The sequence below is a fragment of the Mercurialis annua genome, linkage group LG2 (assembly GCF_937616625.2).
Source record: "Mercurialis annua linkage group LG2, ddMerAnnu1.2, whole genome shotgun sequence".
NCBI classification, from domain to species: domain Eukaryota; kingdom Viridiplantae; phylum Streptophyta; class Magnoliopsida; order Malpighiales; family Euphorbiaceae; genus Mercurialis; species Mercurialis annua.
In genome coordinates, this window is record NC_065571.1 from 6,680,092 (window position 1) to 6,701,745 (window position 21,654).

The 21,654-nt window shown below is 27.5% G+C and overlaps 1 protein-coding gene across 1 annotated transcript; it reads left to right on the forward strand.

The window, feature by feature from the left end:
• The first annotated feature begins 12,506 nt into the window (after positions 1–12,506).
• LOC126670552 (chaperone protein dnaJ 20, chloroplastic-like) lies at positions 12,507–14,202 on the forward strand. Its single transcript, XM_050364306.1, has 2 exons — positions 12,507–13,093; positions 13,831–14,202. The coding sequence occupies exons 1-2, from the start codon at positions 12,644–12,646 to the stop codon at positions 13,963–13,965; spliced, it is 585 nt and encodes a 194-aa protein (XP_050220263.1). The 5' UTR covers positions 12,507–12,643; the 3' UTR covers positions 13,966–14,202.
• The last annotated feature ends 7,452 nt before the right edge of the window (positions 14,203–21,654 follow it).

A 21,654-nucleotide genomic window follows, 5' to 3' on the forward strand; every position in this document is an offset into this window, starting at 1 on the left:
ATAGATGTTTATTTGAAAAGCAGCAGGATGGAATGTGGAGTGCACATATTTATTTAAATGATTGATCTCTTTGTGTTTTTTTCTCGATAAACGTTCTGCAATTTCCTACATAAACATATACTATTGGTATTCAGCCATTTTTTTTATAACTTTCATTTTTTAGAGTGTTAATTTATTAGAATGTACGAAATTCATTTCGGTGTTTTTGAAATTTGGTTGGTTTTTTTGCTCCTTATATTATTTTCTACGTACAAATTTTATTATAAAATCAATGTTGAATTTTATTGATGTACAATTATTTAAGTTGTATTAATTAAAATCAACGCAAAATTAAATCGATGTCAACCTAAAATCAACCTAAATTTAACATGCGCATATCCCTAAAATTAATTGAAGATCAACACAAAATCAACATAAAATCAACATATGTATACTATTTGTCATTAAAATTAATCAAATATCAACTCAAAATCAACACAAAATCATTATAAAATCAACATTGTGTACATTATTTATTGTTGACATTTTTGTCAGTTTTAATATCAACATAATATCAACATAATATCAACAACATTTGATAAACTGGATAGTATTAATTTTATAAATCTTTTTTAACACTATTTTTTATTTTTAATATTTATTTACCTTTATTTTTGCTAATAATTAATCAAAATTTATTATTTATCATATATTTAATTTTTTATATATATGTCAATATAAAATCAACATTAAATCAACATTAAATTAACCAAAGATTAATAAATTATTTTTCCAATCTAAAATACCAACATAAAATCAATATAATATCAACATAAATTCAAATTTGTGTAATATTATAATAATTCAAAATCATTATTTATATTTTTTACCAATACCAAAATCAACACCATGTCAACACTATATCAACATAAGATCAACATTGTAACATTACAATAATTTAACATCATTATTGTCTTCTTCACCGATGCTAAAATCAAAAAAATATCAACCGAAAATCAACACCATATCAACATTGTAACATTACAATAATGCAACATCATTATATGTCTTCTTCCCCGATGCTACCATATCATTATCTAGTCTCAATTTAATTCAATTTAATTTTTTTAGTTTATTTCACAGACAATATTATCTTAATTGTCAGTGTAAAATAAAATAAAAATCAGTTGATATCAACATAAAATCAACAACACTGTAACATTATAATAATTCAGCAATCAATCATCATCAACAAATCGTTCTGCATAATAAAAAAAACGCAGAAACACAAGAAAAATGCAGAAATAACAGAATTTTATTCCATAAAATCACAAAATTATTCTACATTACATGGAAATGAGTATTAGATTCTTTAAAGATAATCTTTATACATGTTTAATGGTGAAAACAACAGTAAAAATAAACAAATTACAGATCTGAAAATGAAAAAAAAAAAGAATTAAAAACTTCAGATCTGAAATCAAAATGATAAAAGAAAGATGGCGGAACGGCGGAAACGGAACGGCAGAGGCGAAACGGCGGAGGCGAAATGGCGGAGGCGAAACGGCAGAGGCGAAATGGCGGAGGCAAAACGGCAAAAATGGAACGGCGGAGGCGGATTGGTGCGAAAAACAAATCTTAGATTTGTGTGAAGAGTGTTTATCCCACACAACCGTTGCGCCACGTCATTTTTACAACAAGCCAATGAGAGTTTGCGATAGGGAATCTTTTAATTATCACTTATTTTTTTTATCATTAATTTTTCCACATGGCTAGCGCATGATTGGTTTGTTGCACGAATGACATGGCGCAACGGTTGTACCCAATAATTATTCTTGTGTGAAAGGTGAATTGAAAGAGAAATGAGAGAGAAATTTGAGGAGAGAGAAAATAATTGTCATTATGAGGTTTGTGTTATTAGGGTTCTATTTATATGGATGGTATATAAGTAATAATTTTTCCCTTACATGGTAGTTTTAAAATGTCAAATATGTGTTGATATAAAAGTAAATCAAACATGAATGTTGATTATTTGAGTAAAAACCCTATTTTAAATGCAAAAAAAGAGATTGATTAGATGAGTATATTATTACTATGTTTAGTATTTATTCACAATTTTGAGTTTAATTTTCTGAAAGTGGAGTTACAATCCTTCAATTTGGGGTATTTGCGAGGATATTATGCATCACCAATTTAGATTTGCGAGGATATTATGCATCACCAATTTAGATTTCAAGAATCACGGATAGTTTAGGTGTCTCGTCGGTTTAATAAAATGGCTCATAGTTTAGCTCAAGCTTGTAAAAGATTTTATGCTATTCTGTTTTGTCATTCCATTAGGCTGTTAATGGTTTTATTACCTTAATACATTATCATTTTGATAAAAAAAAAAAAAGATTTACTCCTACAATTCTACTCTTAAGACTTGAAAGTTTGAAACCCTAATCTGTAAAAGATATTAAAAAAATATGTCAGTCAAGTACTTCAAAAATGTGTAATATAAGATAATTAAGATATTCAAATATGTAAAAACAATTAGTTCGGTTTGGTGATTTTAATTTTAGAATATAAAATTAAAATCAATTCAAATAATTAAAAGATCGAATTAAACTTATATTTTTGACTCAATTCGAATTTTGCACATCCATATCTAATTTTATTTTGCATGGCTCGTCATTAGCACTTCTTAATAAGTCTATCTATATTCGTTAGTATAATATTAAATCCAGAAATTAATATATAGTGAGTTTATAATTATAATGTAATTATTTAGATTAATTATTGCAACGCCTCTTCACTTGATACCTTTTTAAATTAAATCACTTTAGTCTAAATTACTACTAGTTTTGACATTTTATAATAATCAGTACGTTGCAATTCAAATTTATAAGAATTCAATACATTTCTGTGTAAGGCCAATAAATTAGACGTTGACATAAAAAGTCAGATATATAATTGTGATTTCTGGTTAGATAAACATTATAATTTGCCAACTTTTTATTGAAAAAACAGGTCCATTTAGATATTAATTTCAATTTATTTTCTTTTCCTACGATACGGATCAATTAATTAAAAAGTAATTTTATATTAAATTAATTTAATTTATCAACTATTAATAATTTATCTCTTTTTTGTTTATCATTTTAGTTATATGAATGGATAAATATTTAATTTAATTCATCTAGTAAATTAATTTATACTTTAATTGGCTACAAAACGTACAAGTTTAAAAAGCATATCAATATTTAAGTGGAAAGCTATACGTACGCACCATTAATTCAACGAAATATTGACATTTTGTGTTGGTTCACACATGAAGTTATAGACAAGTAGAAAGTATAAAACAAAAGTTAAATAATACTATATTAAAAAATTCAAAAAATCACATTACTAAATAGAAAGTAAAAAATATTATCAAATTACTATACAAATTTAATAAAAAAATGTGGCAAGATTCAATCATTCATATTTATCAATAAAAAGATTATAATCAATCATCCATTTTAGGGCTTGACAAGATATTATATTTAATTCAATTATAATTTTGCTTCTTCAATTTATTACGGTTTGGATAGTTCGATACGACTCTCGGTAGAAATATCTATCTGTTTGCACCGGCCCAGAGATCTGGGAAGGAAAAAAAGCTGAATGGGCTCATAGGGGATTTCAGCCCAACATGAGCTATGTTTATTTTAGCCTTTTATTATTTAGTTTTTCTTCATTAATTAGGAGATAGAATCTCATTAGAATTAGGTCTCTTTATTAGGGTTTGTTCCCTATAAATAGTCAGTAGTTTTGTATTATTATTTTTATCAACACATCATTAATCAAAAAAAACCAAAGCTCAGGCTTTTTATCCCAATCTCCGGATTGAATCTTAGTTTAGGAGTAGAATTGACATTAATCTCGCTTGGATCTCAGGATTCCCAGATTAATACTGTTAGTTTAATCGAACGACGGCGACGTCATTCACAATTTGAACAACGTTACTTGAATTCGAGTTACGTCACTTGAATTAGGGTTACGTCATTCAAATCCTGTTTACCTCTTCTAGAATCATACCGGTTAAAGCATCAGTACCTAAAGTTACCCATTAATAAATTCAAAGGTTTGAGCAAGGTGAAAATCTAGCGAACAGTATCTAATATAGAATCGTGCCAGTTCTTTTTAGTACAATATAAATACAGTTAACAATGATATAATATTCTTTTAAATTTAAATAAATCTAATCATTTATAAATATTTCATTTTTTTATCTTTCTTTATTTATATATCAAACTTTTAATATCGTCAATTTTATCATATTTTCCAATATTCAGTTTCAATTGTTATCCATTTTTGTAATCAAGGTTTTTCAACTTTAAAAAAAGTTCAAACATTTCTTTCATATATAGCATGTGGTCTAAATAAACTCATAATATTTAAAAAAGTATTAAAAACTGAGACTATATGTCAAATATAAAGGACATTTGATTTATTTTTTCTAGTAAAATTTTAATTTATAAAAATAGGTACAATTGAAATTTAAAATTAAAGAATAGAATAAAATTAAAGATTTTGAAAATTTAAATTATTGATAGATACTGAATCATATCATAACTATAGTGAAACCGAGTCGCACAAGATATATTCTTCAAAAGAATATCAGTTCTCGCCCAAAGGGTAAGAACCAAACAATATCGGCAGCCGAATCTATGAAATTCGCTTTGACCGAATATCAAATGAAGAATCATACGAATTCTCAGGGTAAACCAGAATTTCCGAAGAAGCGGAAAAAGCGCGTCGCTTGAGGGATTCGCCCAAGAACCAGATCTACGGAATATCTTTCCTAATTAGACAAAAATTATAACTTAAAAAGATAAGTTGATTTAGGAAGATAATCCTGAATAAGACTATCACTTGAATAAAAAATCTCTTTTCTATTTAATTTCAAACCCTACTAAATAAGAATCACTTTCATATTCAAAGTTTATTAGGTATTCACTCCACTACTGTATAAAGACTGCTGTATAAAGAGTTTGAGATATGCCTAAAAACACAACTAAGTTTATATACTGAAAACGCTAATCAAGGCTAAACTGACTTAATCATCGGAGAGTTAATCGGACCTCCACCGTCCAGTAAATTTCTACCTTATTTTACAGTTATCAACCGAATCAAAAGACATGCTCCATCCATTATAAAAAAATGAGAAGGTGGAAATAATTCAAATTATTAGGCCTTTTGAATACTATTACTTCGGTTTTTAGTTCTGGATTGCAAAACACCGTCCGTTTTTACTTAACACCGCATAGGCACATTACCCTTTTACCCTTTTTAATTTTTGAATAGAAAACCAAATCATAAAAAAAATCTAAATCATCTCAACTCATTCAACCATATTCAACCTCATATTATACGGCAATGTCGGATTCTGAACGAGATAAAGATCGACAACCCCCGATAAGTTTTTTTTTTAAAAAAATTCGAAATAAATAATTTTTTTCCAATTTTTTTTTTTTGGGGGGGGGGGGGGGGCTCCCCATTTCACGTCCGGCGTCCTCTCCTCCGGAGGGGACGCTGGACGTCCCCTTTTCAGGCGGAGGGGACGCCGGAAAAATAGAAAAAAAAATTTAAAAATTATTTTTTATCTCGGAAAAACCGGAATAAATTGTTTCCGAACGTCGATACTCGTTATCCGACGAATTGTACTCGTTGTCCGTCATTTTAATCAACTTTTTACGTATTTGTTCGAATGTATTCGAATGAGTTGAGAGAACTTTTTTTTAAAAAATTTTGCTAGAAGGGCAGACATGTTTTTTGCGTGGGCGGTGTTAAGTAATACTGGATGGCGAATAGTAAAACCCTTTTAGTTTGAGTTTGGAAATCTTGAAGATCATGCATAACTCTAATGTAGGGTATTAGGTTTCCTTTTGTTGTTGTTTTTTGGTGAAAATTGTTTTAAATAGAGGATCATTTCACTCCCTCAGTTTAGCATAAAAGATAAAAAAAAATCATTCTCAAACAGATCAGACCATTTCAATTTAGAAGTCAGATAGAATCAGATTAAATTCATCCATGTGACAAAAGCAAAGAGTGAGATTTTTAATTAGACATAATTAACCTTAATTAAAACCCTAACTAATTCTAATTAATTGAAATTCTAATTATATTGTCATAATATTTTTTTTTCAAACTTTCTCTCTTAACAAAATTTGCTCTCCCTTCTCTCTAAACAAAATTAATCTTCTTCATCTTGTTTTTGGTGAGGGTGGAAGAAGATGATTTTTCCAGTCGCCGGAAAATTATCTTCTCTCCGCCCATAGTTTTATTTAGTATAGATCTATTCTTTGTTGATTGAATAAGACTTTTTTTTAAGATGTTTTTTATGGTTTGGAATTTTATCTTATGAAATAAATTGTTATGGTTTGTTTTCTTACCTCTTTGATCCGATGTTGTAGATCGTTCAATACTATTTAGTGTTCGTTCGAGTTTTAAATCCAAGTTCTTGTAAATCTAAACATTGGGGAGGTTTCTAAATCTATCTCTTTAGAATATCTTTGAAGATGAACCGAAAATGCTAAGTTTCGTCGGATAGAGCGGATTTCTTGTCAAATCGGAAAAAGGATGATCTAAGTACCCCGTCCAACGGGAATATAGTTCTTTGTTGTGTTAAATTTATCGGGATTCATGTCATGGATTTATCCTTATTTTTCGATTATTTTTTGCTTATCTTGGATTGTTGTTTAGTAGTAATTGGTTGTTCAAATTTGAAAGATCATATTGAGATCATTGTGATATGACTTTCATTGTTTGTATTTACATCTTCATCAATATATTCTAACTTTGGAAAAAAAAATTGAAATTCTAATTAAACATAATTAAATCCCAATCAAACTGAATGAAAACCTAATTAGACGTAATAAAACCTTAACTAAATTGAATTAAAACCTAATTAAAAATTAATCTAAAAATTGAATTAAACCCAATTTACAACAACAAAAACGCCGACCCCGCTCCTCAAATCGTCGTCGGCTGCTCCTTACCACAAGAATGCTAGTCCCATCGATGGTGGTTCGTCGACGAACTGACGAACAATGATACGTCAATTTGAACCCAACAGGGTTCAAACAGACATGAGTACGTCTTGTTTTGGTTTAGTGTTGTTTTGATCCGGCAGAGGCATATTGGCGGAGGAATGTTGGACAACAATGAAAAGAAATAGAGAAGAAGAATAACAACTAGATAAAATGGAAAAAAGATAAAAAAAAAAAGGTCCTTAAAATTTTATTTTAAGAATAAACGATTTCTGGAATTTTGAAGTTATATGGCTATAATTGCATTTTGAAAATGAATGAGTGTCAATTTGAAAAACTAACAAAATATTAAGGGCTTTTTTGAATTTATTTTATTCTATAATTACACATGTAGGGAGATGTAATTGGAGAGAGTCTCTATGGTTCGGTTTTACCAATTTGTGGATTGAATGATCGAGTTTGTTCGTTTAATAGTGACTCATTTGATCTATTTTTGTCAAGTTGAGGGGGTGCATAGATCCTTTATTCGAAATATCTATTGTTTCATTTGTGGTGTTGTCTGTTTTTTTTTTATTTCTTTGATATTTCTATAACTATGTCATTTAATGTGAAGGTGTGAGGTAATTTTTTTCTAATAATTAAAAAGGTGAGAGCATTCGTAAAAAAAAGCTTAATTTCTTAAAAAAAACCCACCTTGCATTTTGTTTTCGTTTATACCCTGACCTTATAAAAATACCATTTGTACTCAATTTTGAGTTTTTATGTTTCATCTCTACCCAAATACATTAAAGTGTACTCTTTTCATTTGAAAAAGAGTTTAAAACCAAAAACATTAAAGTGTACTCTTTTCATTTGAAAAAGAGTTTAAAACAATCCTTCATTTTTAATTTATATACTAATTATATATTAATGTTATTAATAGTACAAAAATATCATCTTCTTCAAAAAAATTAAAAATAATAATAATTTTTTTTATTTTTTTAAAAAATATTTCCGATTTTTTTAAATTTTTTTAAATTTTATTTAAAAATATTTCCGACAAAAAATTAAAAATAAGAATAATTTTTTTTTATTTTATAAAATTAAAAAAATTAATTAATTATTTGGATGTATTTGATTATTTTTTAATTTTAAGAATTTATTTGTATTTTTTAAAATAGAAAAAAATATGTTTTAAACTCTTTTTCAAATGAAAAAAGTACAATTTAATGCTTTTGGGTAGGGATGAAACACAAAAATTCAAAATTGGGTACAAATAGTGTTTTTATAAGATCAGAGTATAAACGAAAAAAAGTGTAAGGTGAGAGTTTTTTTAAGAAATTAAGCCAAAAAAAATTGAACCCACAATGTTAACAAGTTACCGATCAAACCTCAAGTCATTGGTCGAGGTAAAGCTTTTATGTTTTAATTAAGGGGTATGAGTTGCTTTAGCTTTTGCCAAAGGTTTGCAAATTTTCATCAAACTGGCATGAACATGGCTGCTCCAAATAATCTAGAGAAAATAACAAAATTGTCAAAAAATTGATGTTATTTACACTGAATACAACCAAAAACCTGAACATTACATTCGTACCAGAAAATAATTTTTCTTTACATTTTGTACCATCAATGGGTCTGACGCGCGTTAGAGCTTAATATTGACGCAGACGTCATAGCTAATGACGCACGCGTCACTCCTATTTATGGTTATATGGCGAGGCATGGATTTGGCGAAGAGGCTCTGATTCTCTTCGAGTAAATGAAGACAGTTGGTTATGGTAATTGTTGGCTTATTTATTGACCTACTTTCAAAATAATTTTTGCCCATGATGAACAAAATTTCTACCTTTTCTCCCATTTTATAGATAATTCACATTGGATAACGAGAATGTGTCTCATGATTGTAAAAATAATAATTCATTTATACATTTATTAATTTAAAGTTTATAAAAATTCTAATTTTAAAAAATATTTTAAATTTAAAAAATACATAAATACACAAATAATATAATTTAAAAAAATATAATTTTATAAATTATTTATCGGATAAACTATTGATACGTACATACCGAACACGGGTTTAATGTATAACTAATTTATTTATCGTGTATAATTATGTATCAAAGATGTATCTATTAAATATATTTAAAAAATATATATTATGTATAAATTATGTGGTAAAAGATGTAACCATCATGTATAAATTATGTATTAACAATATATCCGTTTAATACATTTGAAAAATGTATCTATTATGTATAAATTATGTATCGTCGATATATCTATTAAGTATATTTTAAAAAATGTATCTATCATTTATATATAGCATAAATTACAAACTGATAATAAGTACATAAAAAATGTATCAAAAATTGTATCTGAGATGAATCTAATATGCATCAAACATATATAAATTATGCATTGAAGATGTATCAAAATGTATTGGAGATGTATCTAATATACAACATTGATACACATTTTATACAACTCAAAAAACAAAAATGTATCTATCATATATAAATTATGTAGTAAAACAATGTATATATCATGTATAAATTATGTATCAACGATGTATTTATGAAGTTCATTTAAAAATTGTATCTATCATGTATAAAATATGTATCTGAAATGTATAAAATATGTATCTGAAATGTATAAATATATAAATGAACTGTTCGAATTAGTCGGTTAATTCAATTAACTCGATAATAATTCAATATTCGTATGATCAGTAATAATTAGTCTATTGATTCAATATAAATAATAAAGTATCAATTTTTCAACTCACGCTTTCCATCAAATGTTACTTGTATGATCAATGACATTAAGATCCCTCGGAAAATAAGAAAATGTGTGCAGTAGATCTACCAAAGCAACAAAAACATTTTCTCGATACCCATAAGTTTAATCAACAAAAATAATAACCACCCAATGTTACTTGTATAATTAATTAATTATTGATTTATTCTCTTCCATCTGAAATGACAAATCAAAAACAAACAAATTAACAATAAGAAATTATTGATTTTTTTTTCTGGCAAAAAAAAAATCAACAAAATAATAACCACCCAATGTTACTTGTATAATTAATTAATTATTGATTTATTCTCTTCCAACTGAAATGACAAATCAAAAACAAACAAATTAAAAATAAGAAATTAAAACCACTTAATTAATTATTGATTTTCTCATCAAATCAGGGACTCTAAAATTTCATAGCAATACATGTATGTCTATTAATAATTGAGATACCATGCAACCAACACCTGAACTTTCTCTCAACTTGAAAAACAGCTTTTTAAACTTATCTACAAATATTTGCCTGAGATCCTCCTTTAATGGATGCAACATTTTAAAAACAACTTCATGATGTTTCTCAAAATCATGAGCGGGCTAATGATGAGTAGCTAACCAAACATCACCAGAAATGGCACGTCCGTGAGTCTGTGCTTTAGTTTCATATCAGAAGGTTTAATCCATGGGGAGATGTGCGTAGGTGTAGCAGCAACAACTGGCTCCCCCTAACCACCTGCACAAAACATACACAATGTGTTTATTCTTGGACATGTGTCATCTTGTGGACGGTGGCACTAAATGAAAACTATATAGGTTTTGTGGTATTAATTGATATAATAATGATAACAAAGAAATAACTCTAACTAAAATGGTAATTGGTGAAAAAGAATTGTGATTTATGATTTTTTTTGTTATTTTCTCAATAATCTATATTATTATTTTCAACTAATTAAGGTACAACTCGTTTTCAAGAAATACTAAAGCATAATAAGTGACATCTAAGTGAATAAGTAATAATTACAAAAATATATAAACGTTAATTTTGGCCAAAAATTAGAAATAAATTATATATATATAAAATCAAGTTAAAACATATCTTTAATAAATTAAATGCAACAATAGATATATAAAATAAAATAAAACTGACACTTGATCTATAGAATAAAACAAAACAATATAAATTAGTGAAATCAAAGTTTTTGACACAACAATAATAACGAGAACCCGCATATTTCATTTACAATATGAAACTTTCATAATTTGTTTCATTTCAGATCACATTTCATTTTGTCACTAAAGAAATGCAGAATCATCAAAAAATCAATACATGTGATTTGAAATTAAATTTAAAAATACAATATCGAAACAAAATAAACTCTTTGTTGGATTTTTTTTTGAAGAAAACAAGAAAAATATAAAAACAAAGAGTAATACATAGTAATATTGTTGAGAAAATGCAATTTCCGATTAAAACCGAAAACACCCCTTTTCACCCTCTCAACCCAAAAGAAAAGAGAAAAATTGTAAAGAAAATGGAATAAAAATTAGAGAGAAAATTATTAATTACTCGTCATTCACATATAAATTGAAGACCAAATAAATATATAAGAGCATTTTTCATACTTCGATGTAAAATAATAAATACTTTGTATATAATAAAACTAAAAATAGTGTTTTTATAAATGTTTTTAAAAAATAATAACTTTACTTTAAATTAAATTATTAGTATATTAATTTTTTTTAATTCATCGGATCTCATTAAAATTGAATATGAAACAGTTACATTTGTAAGAAACTTGGGATAATTTGAAAACTAAACCCAATGACCTGACATGAAACAGGTAACATGCTGCCTAATTTGCAGACCTTACTTACGAAAATAAAAATAAATTAATAATTGTTTCATGAATTAAGTGCAGTCTTCAATCACTCTTCATTATTATATTAATTAGAGACCAAGTTTAAGGTTTTGATCAAAAACAAGTTTAAGGTACTATATTTATTAAAATTCAAGTTATTTTATATTCTACATTTATACAATCTTTTGTCCATTTTTTGTAATTCATTATAAATAATATAATAAAAGAATGACTTTTTAGTAAGTCTATAGAGTAATCTTTCATACTAATGTAATTATTAATTTAAAAAATATTTAAAACTATTATATTTAAAAGTCAAAAACAAAAGTATACACACACACACGTGATATACAAAGATAAACATTAGCTATTTTCTTACGTAATAAACATAAATACTTACAATTCTTTTTTTTTTCCGGAAAAATACTTACAATTCATACAAATTTTACATGTACTTTTCATAAAAAGAGAAACCAATAAAAAATGACAACTGGCAATCAATAAACCAACGGCTTAATAGTTTGACCTTTAAATTTGCATTCTTATAGCCCTCTAATCTTTAAACTTAACTTTTCAACTGTCGAATTTCTGAATTTATTAAATAATCATATTTAACTACTGAACTTAATAAATAAATAAACATTAAATCTTTTCATACGCACAATCTTTTAAAGTATTTTAATTGTCAGGTGAATAAGGATGGATTTAGTATTTATTTATTTATCAAGTTTAAAGATCAAATAAAATTATTTAACAAGTTCAGAAGTTTGCTAGCTGAGATGTTAAATTTAAGAATTAAATAGATACAAATATATAAATTTAAGGATCAAATTATATATTAAACCATAAACCAACTATAAATATCAGAAAACATTTCCTAAACTCTCATCCTCAAATTTATCGATCCTCATCTCCTAACTTTCCCCTTCCCCCACTCATCAAAAACAAATTACTCAATCCAAAATTAGAAACCAAACCCAAATCCCACACGCAACCCACTTCAAATCAGACAAAATGCATTGCACTACCTTAACCTCTCCTGGTTGCGACACCGTTCGCTTCCACTTCGCCACCGCCACCAACGCCACCGCTTTACCGACATCCAAACCCGACTCTTTTCTCCGATTCAAACCCGCCAACCGATTCCGAAACACGTCGTTCAAAACAACAAAAGCTGCCGTTACCGAAGCTATAACCACTGAGTTGAGCTTTTATGAGTTACTCGGAATACCCGAGTCGGGTAATTTACTTGAAATAAAACAGGCTTATAAACAATTAGCTAGAAAATATCACCCGGATGTGTCCCCACCGGATCGGGTTCAAGAGTATACCCAACGGTTTATCCAGGTTCAAGAGGCTTATGAGACTCTGTCTGATCCCAGAAGAAAAGCTGTTTATGATAGGGATATGGCTCGAGGTCTTCACCTTGCCTTTTCTGCTCGAAGAACTTACCAAAATGATGAGGTAAATTTTGGAAATTTTTGATTTTTTTTTATGTGGGTTTTTGTAATTTGATGTAAATTTTGGTTTTTTGTTTGTGGGTATTTGAGAATAACAATCTAGTGATGTTTTTGTAGTTGTTGGATTGGTTTTAAGGTTTATTTTTGATGTGGGTGTGTAAATTTGGTTCTTTTTTGGTGGGTTTTTGAGAAATTTTAAGCTTTTGCTATTGAATTAAGGTTTGTGAGAGTTCTTATTTTGTACTTGTCAAATATGGATAATTTGACTTGGATGTACTTGTGATTTTAATGATTGTTTAATGGTTAAAAATGGTGGTGCTTGGTGAATCTTGATACTAATAAAAAATTAAGCCTTTGGTTTATGACTTTGTGTTAGAAAATTTGGCTTAAATTAAGAAAGAAATAGAGTTGAATCTTTTAGTTTCTCATAGACTTCAACTCTTTAAGTTTCTCCCTGCAAAAGCTCAGCAAAGACTCCTATCTTGTTTTGAAATATTAAATTTCATATTCTGATTTCTTCTATTCCTTTCTATGTAGACCTTTTTTTCAAGATCCATAGAATTTGTGTTCTGTGTAGTCATTACTTTGCTCTATATTTTATTCAAGTTACTTTATTTCATTTATCCGTTCATCGAAAATCTGACAAGATCTCTTATATACCGGAAAGAGCTTGATGTTTAATTGGACTTGGCTTTGCATTATTATCAATTTATATTGATTTGGTTTCTCTTTATAATTCAGGAAATGGAAGTGAGTAGTGACTGGAAGAATCGCTGGGAAGCTCAGCTATCGGAGTTGAAGATAAGAAGCATGAATAAGGATTCTGAAGAGAACATGTCATGGGCAGCTAGGATGCGCAAGCGACGCCAAAGATGATCGAAAGAACTTAAAATAGGTCCTTATCTAATTCTGTATATACGAGTCTTTAAACTGTATACTTAGTTAGTATGGAGAAAGATATCCGGTTAGCATTGTTGCATGAACAAGCAAAAATATATGCACATGCTAATGGAGTAGGTATCGAAAAATCTTGTATAGCTGTTTCTTTTTCGCCATTTCAATAACATCTACTAGTAAATTATGATGTTCATAATGTTAGTATTACGGTACTCACCTTTGTTTTCATGCACACGCATGCATACTTCAAATAGTTATTATAGAGCATCCTAGCTTTGTTTAATGTTTGTGTTCCTTTGTTCGCATTAGCCTTAAGACCAAGCTTGAAAACTTGTGATCTTGATACAAATTGAGCTTGAAAATTCACAGTTCTAGTGTTTAGGGGCGGATCTGGGGTGTAAAGGTGGCGGCCACACCCCTCTGCCGAAAATATATTCATATAGAGTCGACATGCGGCTGAGTTGCCCCCTAACTAGAGACTCTGCCCCTGGAGAAGGGGTTGTCAATAACTTTTAAAACAAGGAGAAAAAAAAGGGCTAAACACATCTTAAGTCCTTATTTTATTAGCTTTTATTTTATCCGGTTCTTCATAAACATTTATATTTAAATAAATTTTTAACTATTTTGCACACTCTTGGTTCTCTTTAACATGAATTGCCGTTGTTTCATGCGAATCAAGACGACAATGTTTTTTTTTTTTGTAATTTCATCCATTTAAGGATTATATGTGTATAAAATAAATAGTTAAGAGATAATTTAAATGTAAAATACTTGGTAAGGGTCGAGTGAAATAAAAGCTTTACCACTATTAAGGATTTTGAAATAGATTTTGAATTATTAAACTCTGAAGAAACAAATTATATATGTTGTTCAACTGGCATTATAAATATTAGGCCTAAAGGTGTCAAAAGGTTAAATCTTTTCGACTTTTTGTAAACATATTCAAGTCTTTTATAAATTGTAAATTTATTCAAATTTGACAAATTTATTGGAAATTTATTAGTTTTATCAAAATTAATTTAATTGTGCCTACAATAGCAATTGAAGTTTTTTCTTTAAATTAAAAGAAAAAAAAATTGTCAATTTAAATGGCACATGATTCGGATAAATCAATTTAAAAAAATTAGATATATTATCAATAGATTAGTCAAATTACAATATATTTATACCTTTTAAAATGTTCGGATATATTTCCAAAAAGTTAAAAGAATTTAGCTTTAATACCATTACACCTAATTATTAATAATTTAATACAATTGCTATTATTTTTGAAATTTTAAAAATGACTGGATGATTTGTTATTTAAAAATTGTCTCAAACAATGTCATTTAAACTAAAAAAACAAAAAAAATACCAAACAATATTTCATTCGATGAGAAAAAAAACAGGATGTTGTTTGGCCAAATAAAATTTGATTCTCTTGTGGTTTATAATATTTTTTCGTATCTTTTTTATTATAATATTTTTCATTTAAAAGATTAAAAGAGCATTTGTTGCTATTTTTTAAAATTCATTTTATTAATTTATCAAAAAAAGTACAAATATAAAAATAAAAATAACAATTATAAGCATCAATAAATTTTAAAATGTAGTATATTTTTTAAAATATTATACATTAAAATGTAGTGATTATTTTTTAATTTTTATTAATTTTAAATGCGATAAATAGTATTATGTGTCCTAAAAAATAATTGAAATGTTTCTGGTTGTGAATCGGTTGGGTCTTTTTGGAGGATAGTGGAGAAGATCACAAAGCAACAGACACTGTAAAGTCTAAAGAGTCAATATATTAGAAAAAGATGGCAGGTTAAATGTTTTTAAATATTAAATTAATCGCTCAAGATTTTCCACCACATCAGAACGGGTATTATCTCACTTGCTTTTATTGTCTCCACCAAAGGTTCATTATGACTATTAAATTTGGAATTAAAGATTAAATAACATTAAAATTATAATGTTAAATAAAAATAAATAAAAATAGATGTTTTGAATAAAACCCTATTAAAATAGATATTTTGAATAAAAATATTATATACTTTTTTTTGAATAAATGATGATTATATTAGCATATCCACAAAGCATGAAAGGCAAAAAAAGAATAAAATTAGACTCCAAAAATAAATCTAGATTTTAAAATACATTATTGCCGTCTTAAAAGAAAATAGATTGTGATATTTGTAGTGAATTACCCCTTTATTAATAGAAAAAAAAATTAATTCAATATAATCCATCTTCTCATATTAAAAAATCCGTCGGTTTTTCACTTTCAAAATAAGTTTTTTAGCCGCATCAATTTCAATTTATACATAATATTCTGATTATATCTATCCCATCAACTTATGAGGTAAAGTTAGCCATATTAATTACTATATAAATGGTTTTGTTTAAAGCAATGAGCTTGTCTTTAATTAATAGTTTAGGCAAATTGAGGGCCAAAATAAATTTTTTCTTTCTTTCTCTCATGTGGCTGTGTACCCTAAAGCAGTGTTTTAAAAACCGAACCGGTGGCCGAACTGGTTCAGTCACCGGTTTCCGGTTTAACCGGTTGAACTGGTTTAATGACCGGTTTAACCGGTTTAATAAATTTAAAAAAAATTAAAAAAATTCCGATTCACCAGTTTTATACCGATTCAATCCGGTCCGATCCGGTTCAATATCCGATTTTTTACCGGTTCATTTCGGTTCAACTCGATCCAACCAAAAAATCCGATTTTTCACAGTTTCAGACCGGACCACTGGCCGGTTTGCGGTTCAACCGGTCCGACCGGCCGGTCCGGTTTTTAAAACACTGCCCTGAAGATTAGGCCTATATATATTTTTAAATAATTTGAAACTATCAAGAAACAAAATTGAATTCACAGCTTTTCTTTATTGTTGAATTGAAACCAGAACTAGCTGGTGAATTAAATATAGACAATGTTATGGTAATATTTAAGTATTTTTTCTTTTTCTAATTGGGGTAGGAGGATATCTGTGGAAATAATTGAACACACGATCTAACAGTTTGATATCAAATGTTTGTACCATTTAAATTATAGTTTATCGGTGTGGTACTATTTAAGTTTAGTTCAACTGTGTCAAGTTTAAAAAAAGAAATGTTTGATGAACTAATATAATCAACTATTAATTTTTTAAATGTAAAAAATTTACTGAGAAGCCAAATTTTGTTTTAAAGTTATAGTCATTTTGATATAGTTATTTCATAATTAAATTCATTGTTCCTATACTGTATGGTCTTATTTAAATAGTTTTAAATAATCTAATTAGTTAAAAATTATATAAAATTAAAAAACTATTACATCAAAATAGTAGTATAATTCAATTAATCCTGTGAGTTAATTGCATATTTTCAAAATTTACATATAAATAATTTCTTATTTTGAAATTTAATATTCTTCTCTTTTGCAAAAATTGGTCCATTGGGCGTGGTCTTTTTTTTTTTGGAAGATAGGGGAGAAGATCACAAAACAAAGCAAAAGACACTAAAATTGGTAAAGAACGAGTCAAATCTATTTAGAAAAAAGAGGGCAGGTGAAATGTTTTTATATACAATAAAGAAAAAGGTACTATAATTGCTCAACATTTTCCACCATATCAGAATGCCAATGGGGTAATACAGTTTCTCATGTGCTTGTGTATTTAATTAGTTCTTAACTCTAAAGATCAGACCTATTTATTAAAAAATAAATAGAGACTATTAAAATAACATTAGCTCATAGCTTTCTTTTGCATTTTTGTTGCTGAATTGAAGCATAAGTAGCGGATGAATTAAATATAGATATTGTTGTGGCACCATTTAAGTATAACAAAAAAATTAATAATTTAGAATTCAAATAATATGAGCGCTGGGCAGTAAGATATTATACCATGGATTTAATTCTTTTCACAAGGATTTTCAATCCCTTTGAACTGCTAGCGAGCATTTATTTTGGCTTTCTTTAAAGCGTTTCTCCTTTACGATTATTAAAAAAAAAGATAACAAAGAAAGATAAACAATTAATGTTGTAACCAATGAGTTATAGCTCAAATGGTATAAGCGCTAAACAGCAAACTGCTAGGTCGTGGGTTCGATTCTTCCCACAAGCGCTTCCCCCTCCCCAAATTATCAACAAATAAAATAAAATGAATAAGCTATATACATGACTGCTCCCCTATTGAGAAATCAAGTCAGTGTTCAATTCAACTGTTTCAAGCTTAACTAAGAAATGTTTTTACCGAATAATCTAATTTAAATGTCTGATAAATTAATGAATTATTGTCATAAAAGAACCTTCATTTTTTGTGTTTATTTTTTCAATTTAAGCACATTTTAGCACTCGACATTCCAGTTTTTAATTTTTTAGTATAAGAAAGTTCAACCTTTTATTTTTAAAACTTCACAAATCAAGTTTCTCATCTGATGTCGTTATAGTCATTTAACATGGTCAAAATGATATCGTTTTTTACAGAAAGAAAATGTCTAAAATGGCATTGACTTATAGCATGAAAAGCTTAAAATGCGGTGTACCACGTTTAAAAAAACATGCTTAAATAAAAAAACGAAAGGTGAAGACTTTTTTCATGACAATAACAATTATATAATTCATTGTTAAACTTTTAAATCTGTACTGATAAACAAAATTCTATTTTAAGGTTGTTTATATAATGATTGATAACTGATTTAATTTTACTAAATATTAAGATATAATTATTCATATTAAAATAAATTGTTTCTGTAATATATGGTCTTATTTAAGAATCCAATTAATTATAAAATTCCATAATATTAAAAACGATTATATTATATTAGTTATAATTTAATTAATCTTATAAGTTAAGTACATTTTTAAAAAAAAATCTTATTTTCTAAGTTTTAAATTTTACAAATTATTATTTTAATATAAAATAATTCAATTTATTTATAATGTAAATAATAAATTTATCTTACATAACATTTTCAACATTTAAATTAAAGAGAGTTCAAGTATATTTAAAAGAAAACTGGTAAACCTTAAGGCCCGGTGAATAGCTAAGGCATTATGTTTAAAGTAAAGTACCAGATTTGAACTGTACTCATATATTCAACCGTTTAATATTTTAAGGTTAAAATTTTACCTTTCGCAAGAGACTTATCCGATTCGAATGAGAATTAGTTTAAATATAAAAAAAATTAAAATACCGTCTTAGTTTAAAAAAGTTAGGATCCGTTCAGGACAATATATGTTAATAAAAAAAGGAAAACTGGTAAGTAGAGTAGATAGTGGTTTGAGATGAATTCAATGCTAATTCTCGGTTGTAATTTAATATTTGGAGACTTTCCTTTCATTGAAGAAAAACCCACCCCAGCTGTGCAAAAGTAGAACAAATTCTGGTAGTCTTGTACTGCCTAATACATGGATTATTGTATTGTTGTGGTCCTATTGACCCATTCTTATTGTCTCTATGCAAACTTGTTTCAATCTCTATTTATTTAACCATTTTTCTAAACTATGGTTCAGTTTTTTTAATCTTTCTCTTTCAGTCTTAATCTATTTTAAATTAGCCACCAGTAATTCATGTCCATTAGACTTTCTCTCTTTACAAGCCTTAAATTTAAATTCTGATGTTCCTTTTTTTCAAATAAAAAATAAAGAGTGAGGACAAAAATTACTTGAGATAGAATAATTTTTTATTTTGAGAAAACTATTATATTTGGTTCAAGTTTAAATTTTCTTTTTAATAAAAAACATAATGATTTTTGGAAAGCAAAAATTTTTTTTATAATTTTTATTCTAATTTACAGAGACTTAATTTAGATAGCGTTAGAACTAATAATGTAACTATAAGGATAAGTATCTATAATTATTCTACTCTCAAATAGAAAATCATAGCCGTCAAGCGTTCTCCTTTGTTTTTCGCTTCGGTTGGCATCAATGGTTTATTTTTACCGTTGGCGGTAGCCATTTTCTTTTTTATTGTTTTAGAATAAAATAAATGACACTCTTTTTCATTTTGATTGGTAAATCTATCGACGAGGCGCATCAATTTCAATATATACAAATAAAAAATCAGAGATGGATCAAGACCTTTCAAGATTGAAGATGAAATCGTTATAGGTTATATTAGTTTTTTTATAACTATTTTACATTCTTTTTGGAAGTTTTGTTGTTCTTTCTATATGAAAGATTTGTTGTTTTTTATGAAAAGTTTGTGAGTCTTCTGTTAGACAGAAAAGATTGGATCTTGTGTTAGAGCAGTTATGTAATTTTGATTTTATTTTATAAGGGATCTGTGAATCAAGGTTTATATCTTGTTTCATGTCAGGTCATTAGAAACGGTTATACCCTTTCTGAATTCTTACACCTGTAACTGCTCTTTATTATTAATGAAAAATTATTCGATTGTCAAAAAAAATTATGATTATTCTAAGATGAAACATAGGGAAGAAAACAACAGACATATCTATTAATTTTTCCATCGACATATATCATATCTATTAATTTTTCTATCAACATATATATTTTAATATTGTAAAATATTTATCTAGTAATTATGTATTTAAAATGTTCTTTTAAGTACTCTTTCCGTTTTCCCTCTCAAAGATCATTACTATTTAAAATTGTGTTTATATTTAAAATATTAATTTACAATCCGATTTCCTTTAAGCACACATAATTTAAAAATAGGACAATCTAAACTTTTCACATTTTATGCAATTTAAGTACATTAATCAAAATGTGTTACACATTTTAATCTTTTTATTCTATAGTTCAGTATCATTTTAAGCTTTTTTCATTAAAAACATTATCACTGGGGCCTTTTTGGATGACTAGAACAACATTTGATAAAACATGTAGACTGTGGAATGTTAACAAAAATAAAAAAAATGGGTTTTTTTATGTAAAAAAATGAAAGATGGAGATTTTTTCTGCCAAATTTCAAATAATACATTTAAATCACAAAAAACGATAGTAACTTTTAAAAATACTAGTTTTGCGTTACGTGCTATGCACGTGGCTCGTAACGTAACTCGTCAATAAATATATGAGAAAATAACAGAAAAGCCAGAATAATCACCCACTTTTTCACAAATTACCATTTCAATTCATTTGTTTACTTCCTTGCAATTATTCTTTCATCAAATACTAGCTCTCATTCTTAGTTTTCAACCAACACCACCTTCTTCCCTAGCCAACACGTGTATACAATTCTCACATGTGTCGCCCTTCTAATTTTCATGTTCTTTCCTTCTTTATTGATTTTTTTACCATTTTTTCAAATTTTCCCTGATTTCTCTCATTTCTTCTTCCCTCTCTCACACGATCTCTCTAATTTCAATCGTTTCTGCTTCTCCATTTACAGTTTTCTTGTTCCTTCCTACTTTTTAGCCATTATCAGTGTAGTGTCTAACGTGAATTTAATTTTTAGGGCTCCACATTTGCTATTAACTATATTACCTCTATAAATATCACCATGGTTATGTCTACAAGATCAACTCCTACAAAAGAAAAAATTGATTCTGTTGCTCCTGTCAAAATGAAGCGGAAATTAGTAAAAAAAGCGCAAAAAGATGTTGAAGGAAGTGTTGTTGCTTCTGCCTCTGAGAATGTTAAAGCAAAGGGAAAGAAGGTGGATGACACTGGTTTGAAAAGAAGGCGTTTGGCTTTTGATGCTGTACTTGATCCTAAGAAAGTTGAGAAATCCTTGCAT